Source organism: Cygnus olor, chromosome 26 (assembly GCF_009769625.2).
Source record: "Cygnus olor isolate bCygOlo1 chromosome 26, bCygOlo1.pri.v2, whole genome shotgun sequence".
Taxonomy (NCBI): Eukaryota; Metazoa; Chordata; class Aves; order Anseriformes; family Anatidae; genus Cygnus; species Cygnus olor.
Window position 1 is genome coordinate 164,859 of NC_049194.1, and position 16,521 is coordinate 181,379.

At 46.8% G+C, this 16,521-nt stretch overlaps 1 protein-coding gene across 1 annotated transcript; it reads right to left on the minus strand.

The window, feature by feature from the left end:
• On the minus strand, positions 1–15,950 carry LOC121060127 (guanine nucleotide-binding protein subunit alpha-11). The gene is made up of 7 exons (XM_040537610.1): positions 15,737–15,950; positions 11,316–11,500; positions 9,475–9,629; positions 8,331–8,459; positions 6,880–7,009; positions 5,961–6,114; positions 1–4,317 (listed from the first exon to the last, which is right to left on the minus strand). Exons 1-7 carry the CDS (start codon positions 15,870–15,872, stop codon positions 4,127–4,129), a joined length of 1,080 nt encoding a protein of 359 aa, XP_040393544.1. The 5' UTR covers positions 15,873–15,950; the 3' UTR covers positions 1–4,126.
• Positions 15,951–16,521: the final 571 nt, after the last annotated feature.

A 16,521-nucleotide genomic window follows, 5' to 3' on the forward strand; every position in this document is an offset into this window, starting at 1 on the left:
TTTTAGGAACAAAATTTATTCCAATTTCAAACAGAGAATTTATTTCAGGAGAAAGATATGAAAATCAATTTCCATCAGATATTTCTGTAGTAAGGGTTGGTGCCCAGCAGTCAGAGTTGGATCATTCCAAGAAACAATCACACTCCTAGACTGGAATGAGACAGTTTGGAGCCTGAATAGAACCTGACACTGGGCATCATATTCAGAAACTCCTTTACCCTACCCTCTTCCCTTCCCCCACCCCAACACGCACAACAATACATGCATTGCAAATGACAAGGTTTAAAAACAGCATTTTATATAGTATCTTTTTAAATAGGATAATGTTTAAATTGTCTTAAATCAGGATCCTATAATATACAAGTATAACCAAATAATTTCCACCACATTGGCACTTGTAAAGAGTCTCTGGCACTACTAAAGAAGGGGCATTGGCACAAACCATACTTTTTTTTTAAAAAAAAAAAAGGAAAAAAAGGGTGCTGCATAACACACTTTATCTCTGCTGGACTCTAACAACCCGGGCTCTGTACAGTACAATACAATGGTCAGCACACTCTGGAAGGTTGTTTTTTCTTCTTCTGTGTGCGTGAGAGTGTGTTGTGTTTGTTTTTTAAAAAACCAATAAAACACATGAAGAAAAACCATAGTTGAACGCAAGGCCAACATTGCTAGGAAGCAACAACAACAGACCAAAGAATCCAGCTCCAGGAAAAGGGGACACGGGCAGGATGGACTGGAGCAATCTGACATGCCAAAGCAGGAACGAACTGCTGGCTCACCAGGTAGCCAATCCACACAGAACGGTGCAAAGAAATGGGATGGTCCTCTCCTCACTGACTTCAAGTTTCAAACTGGTTCAAAGTACATTGGTTTCTTCAGCAGAACAAAAAATAAAAAGTGCACAAGGAGCAGAGGTTAGCCAAGAGACCACTTCCTCAGACTCAGATTCTAGATTCCCTAAAAGAACCCAATGCCACCTCTTGTCTGAGGTCAATCTGTTACCTTGACCCATGGAAAGTTCTGACTGGCCTCGCTTTCCGAAAAGATGATATAGGCAAATTGGTTTAAGGTTTGGCACTTTCACTAGGGCAGGCGTTTGCCAAAGGGCCAGCCAACAGAGATGTGAACCAGTTCTGCAGGAATGCTTCACTGGCCAAGCCGGAGGCACACAAGCTACTACTTGCTAGAAGCATGTGCCAGCACTGGCATCTCCTCACACACAGCACAGACCACAGACAACTCCATATTACGTGTGCAAGTCTGACCCATTCCTCCCCTAATTCAAAGCAAGGTTTCGGGAACTCAGGAGTCAGCCATCACACAACATTCGTCCTTCCCCTTTGCAGTAATCATCATCACACCAGGCCAGTTACCGGGCCAACAGCTACACCAAGCACCCAGTCAGCAAGGTACAGCACACGCCTAAATCTTGTGCTGACAGCCTCCCGCAGTTCTCTACCACATTGCAGATCCACTCTGCAAGAGACAGAGAAGCAAAGATCCCTCCCCCTCTGCCAGGGCAACAGCTCTTAAAGGAGAGCACACAAAACCAAAAAAAGTTTCTGATTCAAGTGGGAAGTACCACCATCATTCATCTTGGAAAATATTTCTGGCAAGTTATTTCCAAGAGCCTCTATTTCTCAGTGCCAGGCCCATTGCTGGCAATAGTTGTAGTGTGAACCATTTACATGAGGATCAAGGAAGCAGAAGAGGCTGATGCTGCCATCTGCTTCAGATGAACAACATTTAGAATACACGTAGATGACTATAAACTCCTCTTTATAGGACAGTCTCTACAAAATGGACCATTTTGGCATAAAGACAAAAAAATGCAATAAAATTGATGCAAAACTGTCTGACACGCGGGAATCCCTTTCATTTCTCCCAAATGTTAAATGGAGTCCAGAGCATGGCTAGTCTAAAGAGGTGCTGTATTCCCCTCAGCATCACCACTCTGCCAGACTGGCTCTTCAATTGTTGGTCCCATGGCTGCTGTTCCAACTTAAGCTCTCTGATCGCACTTGGCAGAGCTTGCTTTCTTCTGTAGTGCTCTGAGACATGCAGAGGCTTCCCTCAGCTATTCTGGACAAGAAGGGCCTAAAACCAGAATTACTCAAAATAACATCCCTCCAGATTTTAGTGTTCTAGATCAAAGCATCTTAAGGATCTTGGACAGTAAAGATCTACTCTTACACGATGTGCAAAACACTGATGTAGTGCTCTGTCTACAAAAGAGACAAAATATCAACAGCCCCCTTCAACAGTGCAGTTCATTTCATCTTTATCTACCGGCAGCCTACTAACCTTCAAGGGGGCAAACTGGTTGATCCAGAGAATTTGGACCCAATGCTACTTTCTGGAATTGAAGTAAAAGCATTAGTGATAGCTAAAACACACATGTCCAGAGGTGGGTCAGATCTGTTTCCTACTCACTCCTTGTCTCGCCTCTGCAGTTGTCATCCAGGCCATCGTTATTCACCACGTTTCTCCACTTGCCTTGGTGCCTGGGAAAAGCTGTCTAATGTGCAAAGGCTCCACATCCTTCTGCTTAGTGGATGGAGTTTTATTTGGCATCTAGAATCCAGAATTACTTCCACCCTACCTTCCACTCGCACCAGCAAACCCTGCTGCCTCTGCCTCTACTCTCCAGCTAAACGAAAGTGCAACCACAGTAGGGCTTTCTGGATTCCATAGCAGCCACATGCTCCAGCCACGACTACTGTAACTTGATTATCACATGCACCCTGGAGCAAATATGTGTGCAAGTCCTCCAGAGAGGATCCATACTTCTCTGAAGAGAAACACAGCAGCATGTGCCTCGGGGGAATGCATAAACAGGAAAGCGAAAGTCGCCACTCCCTCCAAGAGCTATCCACAATCTTTTTAAGTAAGAACTCTACCTATGTCCTGAAGTCTGTGACCCACCAGCTCTGGTCCTTCCTAAAAATCCGCAAGCTGGACAGGACTGAGGAGTTCTTACAAAGCCATTCAACACACTGGCACGAAATACAATAAACAAGGCTTGTTTGCTACTAGCAGCAAGAAAAAAACTAAAGGGTGGCACAAGACTAAGATTTTCAATCCAGCCAAAATCTGATGTTTAATTGCCACTATTACTCAGTGTGCTTTTGACATTTGCTGCATAGAGAAGTTACTCACTTGATATCATGTACTCTACTCAACAGAATGGAGAGTTACTCTCCGCAAACTGAGCCTCGTGTGTGCGCACATGCACTTGTGGTGTGTGGGGGGGGGATGTGTGTATGTGCGTGAAAAAATAAAATAAAATAAAAGAACAATTACAGTCAGGCACTTCCCCAGGCTCAGCAGCTATTGCTCCAAGAGCGTCCATCATTTGTAGTCCATGAGCAAAATACAGCAACATGTAGCAAACTACGTATAGAACATCAATAATTTAAAAAAAAAATCACAGTCTCCATACCTTTTATAATTGAAGAAAAATAGCTCAGAACTAGAACATATAAAGAATGGAAAAGTGATGGCTTTTTTTTTTGTTGTTTTACCTTTTTTTTTTTTTGCACAACAGTTGGAGAACAATTGTTCTTCCCTAACATTTCATCACAGTGAACCATGGAGCGTGTCCTGGGGAAGGGAAAGGAAAGGATGGGAGGGAAGCAAGCAGGATTAGCAAATTACACCAGAGGCACCCTATAGCACAAGGCAAAGGGACCAGTAGCAATCCACACTCCCACAGTCCAGTGAATTCACAATCTTGGCTGGAAAGTTATTTTTTCTACATATACCATGGGAATGAAAAGGAAAAAAAGTGGCTAAGCAACAAAGGAAAGCTTGAGATGAGACTGCCTTAGCTGTTTGGCAAAAATTAAGAAGTGAGCAAGGTGCTGAAGAAATGAGGCATATCCCCGTTAACTGTGAAATAAAAGCAATTTGTTAAAAGTATGAAATCAACTACTCTGTGGACAGAGACATGAGACTCCAGGATAACACTGAGCACTTGCCACTCCACAGATCAGACAATTTGCAATCATTACATCATCAAAAATTAAAACTTTTTTCCTGTCATGTTTAAAATTTCTTTTTTTTTTTTTTCCCTGTCTTTTCTTCACAATGAATCCTCTCTAGGGGCCAAGAACAGAGCAGGTCAAACCAGGTTGTATTCCTTCAGGTTGAGCTGTAGGATGGTGTCCTTGACAGCTGCAAAGACGAAACGGATGTTTTCTGTGTCTGTGGCACATGTGAAGTGAGAATAGATGATTTTATCGCTGTCTGGATTTAAATCCACAAACATCTTGAGAATGAACTCACGGGCTGCCTGTGCATCCCTCTGCGGGCCTGCAGCAAACAAAGAACAGTTAACAGAGTTGTGCTAAGCACATCCTCTGGTGTGAACCACCAGAATAACTATTAGTACACTTTTTCTTATGGGTTCCATGGCTATAAAGAAGAAATTAAGATCACTTATTGCATAAAAGTCCTAGAACCTGAAATATCTTATGCTCTTCACTTACCTAGACCAAAATCTACAAAAGGCATTTTTCTGACATTGAGAGTTTTGACAGACACCAATGCGTTATTTCAGACTGCACTTTGAAATACAGAATTTGGTATAACCCTGTCCATGCTGCTTTCACTAGATAACAGAGACAGATACTTGATATATGTAACACAATTACCTCCTCTGGTGTTAGGATCTATATTTCTCCTTAATATATAAATGGATCTTATGCTCTGAAGGACACAACTGTATGTTAGGTAAACAAGGTCATCTTCAGCCAACTCTGTAGTCTGGCTGGTCAACTGAAAGGAGGTAAAAAGTGGAAATTCTTGTCACTATTTACTTCATATTGCTGACAGTTCCTCAGAAAAGTCACCTCTTCTGAGTCACTATACTGATATTCCTTTCACAGTGTTCTCACATTCTCCATGGCAAGGACCATTTCGTGAGAGGTGATCTGATGGGCTACCTCCCACTCATGAGCCATGCAGCATTCCTGGAACAGCTACAGCAATTACTGGGATGAAAAAGGTGAAAGTATATGGTATTTCCTAATGTTGCTATCTTGCCTTCAGCTGTTAAATTATACGAGAAATATGCACTATTGGACCAATAGCCATACACAGACTGTGTAAAAAAGGCATGTTTTCCACCACCGATGATTTCAGAGTGCCTGTGCTCTCAGACAGCAGGGGGCATGAGACTACAGAAGTGGGAGAACAACTGATAAGAAGCAATTGCATTTGTCATTTAAAGGAAGCAAGCTGTTTGCAAAATGGCAATTCTTCCTTCACCATTTTAAGAAGTACGTAACAACAGAGTTAATATATGACAGCATGGAAAGAAGCGTGTTGCCCGACCTCATTCTCCGCTACGTTCATTTATTTTCAACCCTGCACAGATGTACTACCAGCTGACTTTGAACGCACTCAAGGGTAGAGCTGGAAACGTCATTTTGGATAAGGAATTTTGTTTCAGATGGGAATTTCTGTTTCATGTAGATATTGTTTTTCTACAGCTGCAGACAGCTCCCTATTAAGAACTGAATGCTACCTGAGATTTTTCAGCACCAACATGTGAACAGCTATTTGACCAGTCAGGTTCTCAAAACAAGGACTCAAATTGCCTCTTGACTAGAGGGTTAAGATGCCCAGTATGCCAGTGAATTATCATGTTTATAAAATAGGTTATATGCACAAGCATCCAGGTAGTCAAGTTCCATCATTTAACACTTTAAAGCACATATTAATGGAAAATAATTTTTAATTCATCATCTAGGAGAGGTTCATTAGATCAGATCTCTGTTATCTACGCATGATCAGGACATTTTTGTGACATCTGCTCATTGTTGTAGGTATTCCTTTTGAAATTAGGAGTTTTTCCCCATCTCTAGATCTGAGTTTCCTTTAAAAAAAAAATCCAACCAAACCACCCCGACTCCTCCTTCTAAACTTAGTGTTCCTCCTTAAAAGCCACTCACCATCAAACTCTGGGAAATAGTCAACAAGATGGGAATACAGGATCTTGTCTTCCAACAGATCCTTCTTGTTCAGGAAGAGGATAACAGATGAGTTTTGGAACCAGGGATAAGTGATAATGGTTCGAAAGAGAGCTTTACTCTCTTCCATCCGGTTCTGAAATAAGAAAGAGCAAGCAGTTTTCACAGATGAGGATCAAGATGCCTTTCTGCTATTTGCACGCGTAGGCAGATCTGCATTGATCTAGCATCTCAGATACTGTACACAGAATACTTTGGTCCTAAGTAAATTCTGGATCAAACTGAGCAGGTAAACAGAGAGCAAATGCAATATCTAATGGATTCAAGTTTTGTTTAATTGGCAAGCCGTTAATATTAATGGACTTTTACAAATCATTTTACGCTTTGTGCAGTCACGTGAGAGGACTGGCCATGATAGTTTGTGAGCTACTACCTGTTTTATCTAGTAGAAAAGAATAACTACATTCACCTTATGGAATTTTTGTTAATCTCTTAGCAGGCATAAAACTCAGTATTGCATCTTCCAAGAGACCAGTCACTATCTAATAAGGCAGCAGCCACAGCACAAAGTAATTCAGGTGAGGAAAAGAAGAAAGCAGGAACGGGTAATTTTATGAGCATCCGTTCACATAGCACAGCACCTTCCAAGACACACAGGACTCCACAATCGCAGAGTATTTCTGTATCATTTGAGAAGTACAGATAATTTGAAGGTACTATGCATTCTCTGCCCTCAGGAACATCATCATCCATTGAGGCTCATGTTCTCTTCGCAATAGGAAGAGCTGAAGGTCAAAACCAACAATTCTCGCTAATCCAGCACTTTGGTACTGACCTCCAAGAAGGCAGAAAGACCTCCTTTCCCACCACCCTCCTGGCGAGCTCCCACTCTTTGGCTTACCTCATTATCAGACTCCACCAGAACTTGGTCATATTCACTAAGTGCTACTAAAAACATGATGGAAGTCACATTTTCAAAGCAATGGATCCACTTCCTTCGTTCTGATCTTTGACCTCCAACATCCACCATTCTAAGGAAGAGGAATACATACAATGTCACAGAAGTAGCTGCAATTCTCTATCTGAATGCAGAGGACCAGCATACAATGAGAACAAATGCCACTCTTTACCATTCAAGATAACCTGGCACAGGGATGTAATAACACACACTTGCTAACATAGCCATGAAGTTTACAAAATATCCTGTTCCAGAAATATGTCCATCTCTTCAATTTGATATAATAACGTAATATCATATTCAAATTCCAAATATCAGCATTACCATTTTAGTTGCACTCTACTCTGGTTTGTTAAATAGCAGTCTTGGATCTGAAAAGACAAATCCTTCAAAACTCTGGTCTGTCAAATTAGCAAATTATTTTTTTTCTATTAAAGCATCTGCTTGTCTCAGAATTTCTCACAGAGCATACTTTAGTAACGCAACTTTTCTTAGAATGTGCTAACAGTTACACACCTCAGCTTCTCAGTTCTAAGTACCACCTGGACAGTATGCTAAAGTTATTTTGAAACCTTTTACCTATTTCATAGGTCAGCAAACCAAAACAGAGAAAGTAACTTTTTGTAAATCTGTAATTGAACGGATTAAGGGACAGGATGAAGGCTTCTTTATTCCTCCCCTGTATTATCCCTACTGTGGAAGACAAAGGAAGGGAGCAGTAGAGAAGCAGGAAAAAATTGCTTTGCAATAGAAAAGCATGTCATTGTGCCCTTGTATACCATGCTCACTTCCTGGCTTAAGCCTCCAAATAACCATATATTGCTGCAGCAGCATAGGCAGCAAGTTTTGGTGCCCTATTCCGAGGGCACAGAAAACCATCTCTGAAGGCTGATACTAGGCATCACATATAAGAGAGTTTGCACAAAAAGCAGTCTCTACTTGAAAGAGAAATAAACAATCAAAGTTGCTTGAGCAAAGCATTTTGAGTCAAGCACCACCAAGAGCAAGCTCACCACCACCACCCCGGCCACTCGCTGGCTTAAGCTACCGACAGTTCTCTCAGCTGCCTTACAAGGCACCACTTCAGCCTCAGGTTCCAGCAAGGTAATCCTTCCCAGGAAGGACACCGATTCCTGATAAATGGTTAGTTGTGCTCTAAAAAGTCACCTTCTGTTTTATGGTAAGGAAAAACTCCAAGCTGAAACATCGTCTTAAGCTAAAATAAATGCTAACGCCGTCCCCCTCAGCAGGTACTTCACAGCGTCAGAGCACATACATTCACTCAAGCCTCTCAACTCTGCATCGGGACACTCTAAAGCAATCCAGAACTCATCTTTCCTGAAACTATATCATTCCTCTCTCAGTTCAGCGTAACACGAATACACCTTCCGTACCTGAAGATAATATTCTCTAGGTCAAAGGGGTATTCTATGATACCGGTTGTAGGAACTCTAACGCGTAGCACATCTTGCTGAGTTGGTAGATATCCTGGAGTAGCGATACGATCCACATCGCTAAGATAGCTAAAAGAAGCACAATTTTCAAAAAAAAAAAAAAAAAAAGGGAAAAAAAGAAAAACTACCTTAGGTTGCAGCACAAATACACAGATTTAAACAGTGTCACATTAAGTCTTTGCCTAGCATAACAGAAAGTCACTTGAGCCATTTCCAAAATGCAATGTGAAAAAAAAAAACAAAATATATCTTTGGGGAACAGTAATTCACCTGCCATCCCTTTTGGAGGATAAACAGGTACATTAAGAACAATTTTATCAGCTCTGTGTAGGTGTGTGGAAAACAATCTTTACTACAGAAAAGGTTTAAGTACAGTGGATGCTTATGTTTCAGAATCAAGTTTCACCTAAGGCTTTCTGTTGTTGAAGAATTTATGTTACAAGGCACAGGTAGAATCTTACAGATCTCTCTATACCTAGATTTTGTCAATAACAAACCCACAAGTTACAACACTTCTGCCGCCTATGAGCCAGGGACTACATAGATGGCATGAGGTAGGGATTCTAGCCTCATGTGTACCTAGAAGCAGATGTGCAAACAACTGCCTTTATCACCCACCAGAACACCTCGAACACACGTGAGAAGTAGCTAGTGGTAAAGAATTTCCAGATCTAAACCTGTCCCCAAATAATCATAGCCTCCCCCATCTCCTGCAAAGCTCTTCGCCTTTCTGGAGCCAGATTCAAACAAGTTAGTTACCTGTTACCACTGTTCTTTCATCATAACTTTTCCTAAGGATACTTCTGGCTGATAGAGGCAAACTGCTTCTATCACACGCTTATGATTTTTATCCCAATATATGTAGCCAGCAGAGACCATGCAACTTGTTTAAAACACATAGCAAGACTCATATGCCTCAATGAAAAAGTACTATGTATTTTAAAGTAACAATGTCATGGAATACGCTGCAGCGTTCTCATCCTCTGAAACAAACTCTAGACTTCAAAATAAAAAAAAAGGATAGTTTTTATTTGTTATAGCATTGCTAGCATCTACCAGTACCCACCAGTGGTTAAGTACTTACTATTTAGCTGAGTCAGAAAGCTGATATTCTCTTCTCCTGTCATAACACTCTTGTATTCCAGGGTCATTCCACAATGTTTTAATTGCACTTACGTAGGGCTGCTCAAATGTCATGACCTTTTCTACATCCACTTCCCTGATCAGGACTGCATTGGCCTGAAGATTGAAAATCAAAAACCAAAGCAAAAGAACTCTCAGATGAACTAAGTCCCTGTATTACGACTTCAAGGATCCACGCACTGGCTGCAAAGACCAGAGGAACAATGGTAAACTATACAAGGTAAACAATACATCTGAGACATCGCAGCTCCAGTTTTCCTAGAATTGATATTAAATGGAGAAATTAGGCTTCAATATGGTTGGGGGGCGAGGGGAGTGGGTATTTGTCTTTATAGCAGCTGTCAGCAAAGTTCCACCAAAGAATCACAGGCTCCTTCATAGAATAAACTGCAAAATGGCAGCAGGCTTCACCTACCAAGATGGTGCACACCATTAGATCCGTGTGTTTTGAAACAGCTTCCAAGGCAGAACATCCACTGCAAAGAACCCCTGACTGTCCAACTTCTGAGGAGGCTAAACTACATTTGGACAACAGGCTGTTATCCTGCGTCTCTTATTATTTTTCTTAATGCATTTGAATAGAGACAGAGGCATTGTTTTAGCATACTTCAGCCACAGTCCCTTTTGAGAGAGAAAATAAAAACGGCCACTCTACAATCTATAAGCAAAGGAAGGACTACAATCATCACAGCTGCCGTGGCATCCGTGAAGCTACTATCCACGCAAGGTTGCTTTCTGAAATCTTTGATACACTTGCAAGAGGAAAGGGCTTCTGCCTATACTAGACAAAATAAAAAACAAAGCCAAGTTCTGCACTTATCATAAGTGAAAGGTGACAGACTATAGCTGTCAAAGTGCCTCTGCCATGCCTCAGGGAAAGCACAAGTAAGGCAAGCTTCCTTCCACCCTGCCTACTCTCAACACTAATACTGCAGAGCCTCTCTAAAGGCAGAAAAGGTTTTCAGACTTGAGGACTCCTGGTGTGACGGCCAGTCCCTGTGAACAGTTAATAAAAATCAGCTCCACGTTGCTGTGTGACAGAACAGATAAAACATGATTCCACTTAAAAATATTAGGACATGAAGCGTTAAAGAAACAAAACACCAAAAACCTAATCTCTTTGTGCACCCTCAACACCCCCCTGCAAATAACTAAAATAATTCAGACCAGATTTAGCTGAAAAAATTATCCCTGGACCCTAGAAGGGCAAGCCAAACCACAGAAATGAAGTGATTCAAGCTGAAGCTGAGACCAAAACTCCTCAAGAAAGTTAGTACCTTCGGTCAACGCTTATCAGAAAAACTGATAACTTGCAGTAACAGCGATAACTTAAAATGAAGGTGTCTTTCGGGTCCAGCATATATTGTTAGCTTCCAGTTCAGGTGCAACTAGCAGTTCACATAGTGAAAACCCAGCACATCTACAAATACTGAATCCTTGAAATAAGTAAATAGAGCCCACCTTCCTATCTCGTGTCCCAGTTCCTTGCTCCCACCACCCACTACGTGCAAACCACCCTGAGAACAACTTAATTCGGACAATGATTCTTTCCCCCAGGCAGAAAGTTGCTTTATCCCTCAACCCAACCTAGCAAATGGAGTCAGATATCAACAAAATATCATAAAAAGCTGTCCTTCAGCACACACACCAAAAAAAAAGGAGGGAAGAATTCAGGGAGGTTGAGACTGCAGTGCAGAAGGGCACAAACAAACAGGAACTTACACGTCAAAACCCAGAATTCCCACTATCTAAAAACACGTGCAAAAATTGTGAGAAACTTACCTTGTTCTGTTCATATTTGTACAGAATCTTCAGGGTTTCCATGGCCCTGATCATGGACTGCATGGCAGTGAAGATGTTTTGATATACCAGCTTGGTAAAACCCTTTTTGTCCTCTTCAGAGTAGCCTGAGCCATGAATTATACGCATTTGCTTAATGAACGTGCTTTTTCCACTCTCCCCAGTGCCTACAAAACGCAAGAGAGAGAATTAATAGCCGTTGCAAGCAAGGTTTGCTACAGAAGACAGCAAGCTTACATCCCATCACACCTCAAAGCCCCTACTGCTGTACCTGAGCACCCACTGCCCATCCAGGCACTTTTCTAGGGACTTTCGGAGCACCAAAAGACATCCTGGATGTCCCTGCTCGTCCCTACTATGAACCTAGGAGCACGGAAGGCAGACGTCTCGTCCTTTACCGCAGCCTCCAAAAGCACCTCAGGTACTTATTCCAAATCTCACGTTACAGCCACTCCCCCAGGGCCTGCGTCAGGAGGCCCGTGCCCGTCACACCTGACCTGTTCCCAGATACCAGCAAGATGCTGCAGCCCCAGATGTGCTCCCAAGCTGGGAAATGCCGGGCTGGCAGCAACCGGCCCGGGGGAAGCTTCTTTGCGTGGCAGGGAGCACGCTGCCTTTCACTGCCGTTTGGCACCTGCTGCTCTTCGCCATACGGATCACACACCTTTTTGCGGAAAGGAACTGAACACAACAGGAAAGTCAACTCCAAAGGAGAAGAGAACCCAAGAAGTGACTTGCTTGCCCAACTGACATGAACAATCCGGTCAATGCATCTGCCAAGTAGCTCACACTACCGTGCAATGAAACATAGTGTTTGCTCTTCAGGACGGAAACAATAACCCTCCCCAGGGCAAGACAGAAAGCTGGGGGCAATATTCTGCCACAGAAACCTCCGAGGCCGCTTGCAGCCTTTGAACATTGCAGAGTTAAGAGCAGCGACTGAGAGAACAAGGAAGGATGCTGCTTGCAGCTGCCCTGCCCGGAGCCGCCGGCGGACCGCCCGGTGTGGCCGCACACTTCTCGCCGGCGTTTCACGCCCTGGAAGAGCTGGACCAGGAGAGCAGGCGGAGGGCAGAGCGGGCACCAGTGCCAGCCCCTGCTACGCCTGCTTCCTGCAGCCCGCCGGGCAGGTCCCCCCGCTCCTGCGGGCACGGCCCCAGAGGAGCCTCGTTTAACTTCTGAAGGCTGACAGCTCGTAGGAACAGTAGGAACTTTATGACGTGGTTCGTATAAGGGGAAACGCCATCGGAGGAAGGGATCGTTAAGTATAAGGGGAAACGCCATCGGAGGAAGGGATCGTGCCCTCATACAGGCTCGCTACGTCCCCACCTCAGCTGGCGTTACGGGCAGGGCCTGCAGCTTGCACTAAACGCAGCACCCAGCACTTCTGGGCAGGGGCACGCGGCCTCGTCCCAGGTGCCACGGGAGTCCTGCGCACCTCAAGCAACACCACTGGCGCGTCTGCTGAGAGCTTTGTTCAATCTTGCACAGTTTTCCATTGCTACGCAGCGCCTGTAACTCAAGAGACAGCTGAGCGGGTCACTGGGAACGAGAACTAGCGCCTGCACCCGGTAAGGGACAAACCCTTTCGATCTCCAGGTACAAACCCCCGGCAGAGCCTGGCGCTTCCCACAAGAGCCACCAGGCACTCGCCTCACACGAGGGGACCGAGCGGGCGGCCAGGACCTCGCGCAGCACCATGCAGTCACTACTCACAAGTGTGTCCTCAGTTACTCACATTTATAGTGCCAGGCTAAAAGGCAAACAAATAAATATGCTCAAATAAAAGCAGCCAGCACACAAATAGAAGCAGCATGTTTAAAATAAACTCTCCCCATCTCCAAGAACTGACAGATTTTTTGTCAGCCTAGTTAATAAATAATAATAAATAATGTTAACTTCTAACACTGTTAGCACACAGCAAACCGTCTCCATCTCAGACAGAAAGCTACACCACAAAGGGGAAAAAAACTGGAAACTGAAATCTTCTGTGGTTAAGCACACTGTGGTGAGAAACACTTCCTTGTCTTTTACCACAACGACCAAAACAGAGAAAAGAAAAAAGTGGTGCCTCAAAGCGCTCTGATAATGAAAACATAAAACAAACCTCAGTGCTAGTCATTTACCGGGCTTCAGAGCTTGAAAGCCCAAATGCAGATTCATCCTGTCACTCCATCATCATCCATATTAATACTATCTTATTTTTTTTTAAAAGGTGAGTCCTGTTTTTGTCTAGACCTTGAACAATACCGAACAGCACTACACCACAACGTTATAAGCTCCAATGAGCGTGGCCTCCCGCGTTTATGAGCGCAATAACCTTATTTTTTTTTGTATGACAATGGGGAGACAAGGAGATCATTTGAACTCATCATTTCTTGTGTCAACATGCGAAACCATCAGAGTTTCCCATAAATTACTAATGCCCCCCAGTACCTGTCAGACACCTGTAAATACATTTATTCAGCCAACGGTATCCCAGGCTTAATTGCAAGCAAATCCAGGGTAATTTTATATGAAGTATCCTTCCCCCTTGCCAACGCGGTAAAAAGACCAATGACTACCCTATACCAGAGGCCAAGGTACAATACCTTGAATTCAAATTTCTTATTACCGGGTTCATCACTGAACAGCAGCGTTATTCTTCACTGCAAGTTTCTGTTTTAGGCTTCAGATCGTAACCAGGTGTAGAAGGAAAAATTAACAAGGCTTCTACAATGCAGGAACTCCCTCCATGCACACATCTCTTTTCACAGTTTGGAGTATTTGGAAAAGCCCTCTCACAGATACAATCGCTAATATTTGTGAATGGAAGAACTCCACAAATCCCTGCAAGCAGCAGTTACATCGAGGAGACAGAACACCCATCACCTGCCACAACTTCAGGTGAGCAACGTGCAATGCTGCGTCCAGTGAAGAACATCCAGCAAACACAAAGAAAGGCTTCTCTTTCCAATCACTTCCTAAAACTAGGAACATCGGTATCTCATGAAGGTTTTATCTTATTTTTGTTTTTTGTAAATCTAATACTGAATTTTACTTAACTGCATCTTCCAGAAAAAAAAAAAAAGGGTTCTTCAGCAACTTTAATTTCTTCTCTGAAGTGAGATCTTTAGATCCAGTGGGATCTTCTTAACCCAGATGAAGCCTATGGCTCCAACCTATTTTGAAACAACTGCTTCTTTGGGATTGCTCTAAGGAAACATGAGAGCAGGAGACCTGTCGCCTAGCTTGCAAGAAGCCTTGCAGAAACGGACATAGCATCTTCAAAGACCACAAACTTCAAGCCCCTGGTTTTTACCTTAAACCTAAAGAACAGCAACATACTAATCACCAGGGTTATCTTCATACCTCGTGAGACTCCAATTCATGGCACGAAGGAAAGTCCTGGCTTTCACGTTACAATTATCACCGTGCAACATGTCAGGATTAGAGATATCCAAAGGACTGGGCAGGCAAGGCCTCACTTCACTTATGTGGAATTTTACATCTGCTTTTCCACAAGAATCAACCCAATTCCTCACCTGTGCCTCACGGGCTCGCTCACTGACTACAGGCCTGAAGCAAATAAACTCAGTCCGTCAGACCTGCCTCACGTCTCAGAGACGAGGCGGTATTTAGCCAGAAGGCAGGATTCAAACACGAGCAGCGATAAGTCGCGGTACCCGTGACAAACTGTTACTTGAGTTTAATTTGGGTGCTACGTGGACGGGAACATCGCGCTCACTACTGAAGAAAGCCATACGTGCCTGAAACCTCAGCTGGCTGTCCTTGCCGCTGGTTACCCGTCCCCACAGACCCGACCTGGACCCCAACTAGCCGTCCACCCGCCCCGCCGCAGAACACCGCTTCCATCCGACGCCGGTGCTCCTGCCACCTCCTCGCGGGGCGCAGCGCCCGCCCGCGCTCACCGCTTCGTCCCTCGCCAGCCCCCGGTGCCCGCGGGCCCCGCCGGGGCAGCGCGGGGAGCCGCGGGCCCGTTTCTCCCCAGCCGCCCGCTCGAGGCCCCGGCCCGGCCGCCGCCACCCGGAGCACCGACCCCGGCAACGGCGCCACGAGGGCCGGGCCGCTCGAGGCCGCGCTCCCTCGAGGGCGGCCCCCACGTGCGCGCACCCTGCCCGCGGCGCGGCCCCCCCGGCGGCTGCCGCCCGCTCGAAGCCGCCGCCGGCGGGGAGCGAGCGGATCGCGCCGGGCGGCCAAAGGGCGGGCCGGCGGCCGGGCGGCCCCGGCCAAAAGCCGCCCCGAGCGCCGGGCGGGGACGGCCGCCGGCTGCCGCCGCTCCCCGCCACGCCCGCGCCGCCGCCCGGAGCTGTCAAGCGGCGCGCCGCCGCCCGGGCCCCGCGGTAGCGGCCGAGCGCGGAGGCCCCGCGGGCCGGGCCGGGCCGGGCCCCGCCGCTCCTCACCCAGCAGCAGCAGCTTCAGCTCGCGGCGGGCGTCGCGCTTGTCCCTCCGCAGCTGCTTCTCGATCTCGGCGTTGATGCGCTTCGACTCCTTCACCTCGTCGCTCAGGCAACAGGCCATCATGGACTCCAGAGTCATGGTCCCGCCGCCGCCGCCGCCGCCGCCGCCGCCGGGACGCCCCCCGCCCGCCCGGCGCCACCGCCGCCCTCCGCGCGGCCGGGACCCCGGCCCGGCCCGGCCCGGCCCGGCCCCGCCGCCCCCCCTCCCTCCGCCGCGCGCCCGCCCGGCCCCGACCCGGCCCCGGCCCCTGCGGCCGGGCCTAGCAGCGCCGCCGCCGCCCCGCCTCGGCGCGCTGCCCTCGCCCGGCCGCGCCGCCCGCCCGCCGCTCCCCTCCCCGGCGCGGCCCCCGCCGAGCCAGCGACGAGCCGGCGCAACCCACCCGCTGCCGCCGAAACAAGCGCGGACTGACAGCCGCCCGCGCCAATGGGAGCGGCGGCGCGCGGCGGGGCGGGGCCAGCGCGGCCGGGGGGCGGGGCTCCGCTGCGACCGGAGCGTAAGCTTGGTTGGCCGCGAGGGGGGCGGGCCCCGCGCCGCGCGATCCCAGGGCGGGGCGGGGCCGCGGGGCATTGTGGGGCGGTGGCGGACCGGGCGCGGACCGGGCGGCCATGGCGGGGCGGGCCCGGGGGGCGCCGGGCCGCCGCGGCCTGCGGGGCCCCGACCCGGACCCTGCGCCGCTGGGGCCCTAGGGGCGGCCGGGCCCGGGGTCCCGCGGTCCCGCGGAAGTTCG

Coding starts and splice junctions, on each gene's coding strand:
- LOC121060127 (XM_040537610.1), bottom strand. CDS start 15,872: ATGACTCTGGAGTCCATGATGGCCTGTTGCCTGAGCGACGAGGTGAAG. Junction 9,630..11,315: donor ACAAATATGAACAGAACAAG/GTAAGTTTCTCA, acceptor TTCAATCTTCAG/GCCAATGCAGTCCTGATCAG. Junction 7,010..8,330: donor CTAGAGAATATTATCTTCAG/GTACGGAAGGTG, acceptor CCTCTTCCTTAG/AATGGTGGATGTTGGAGGTC.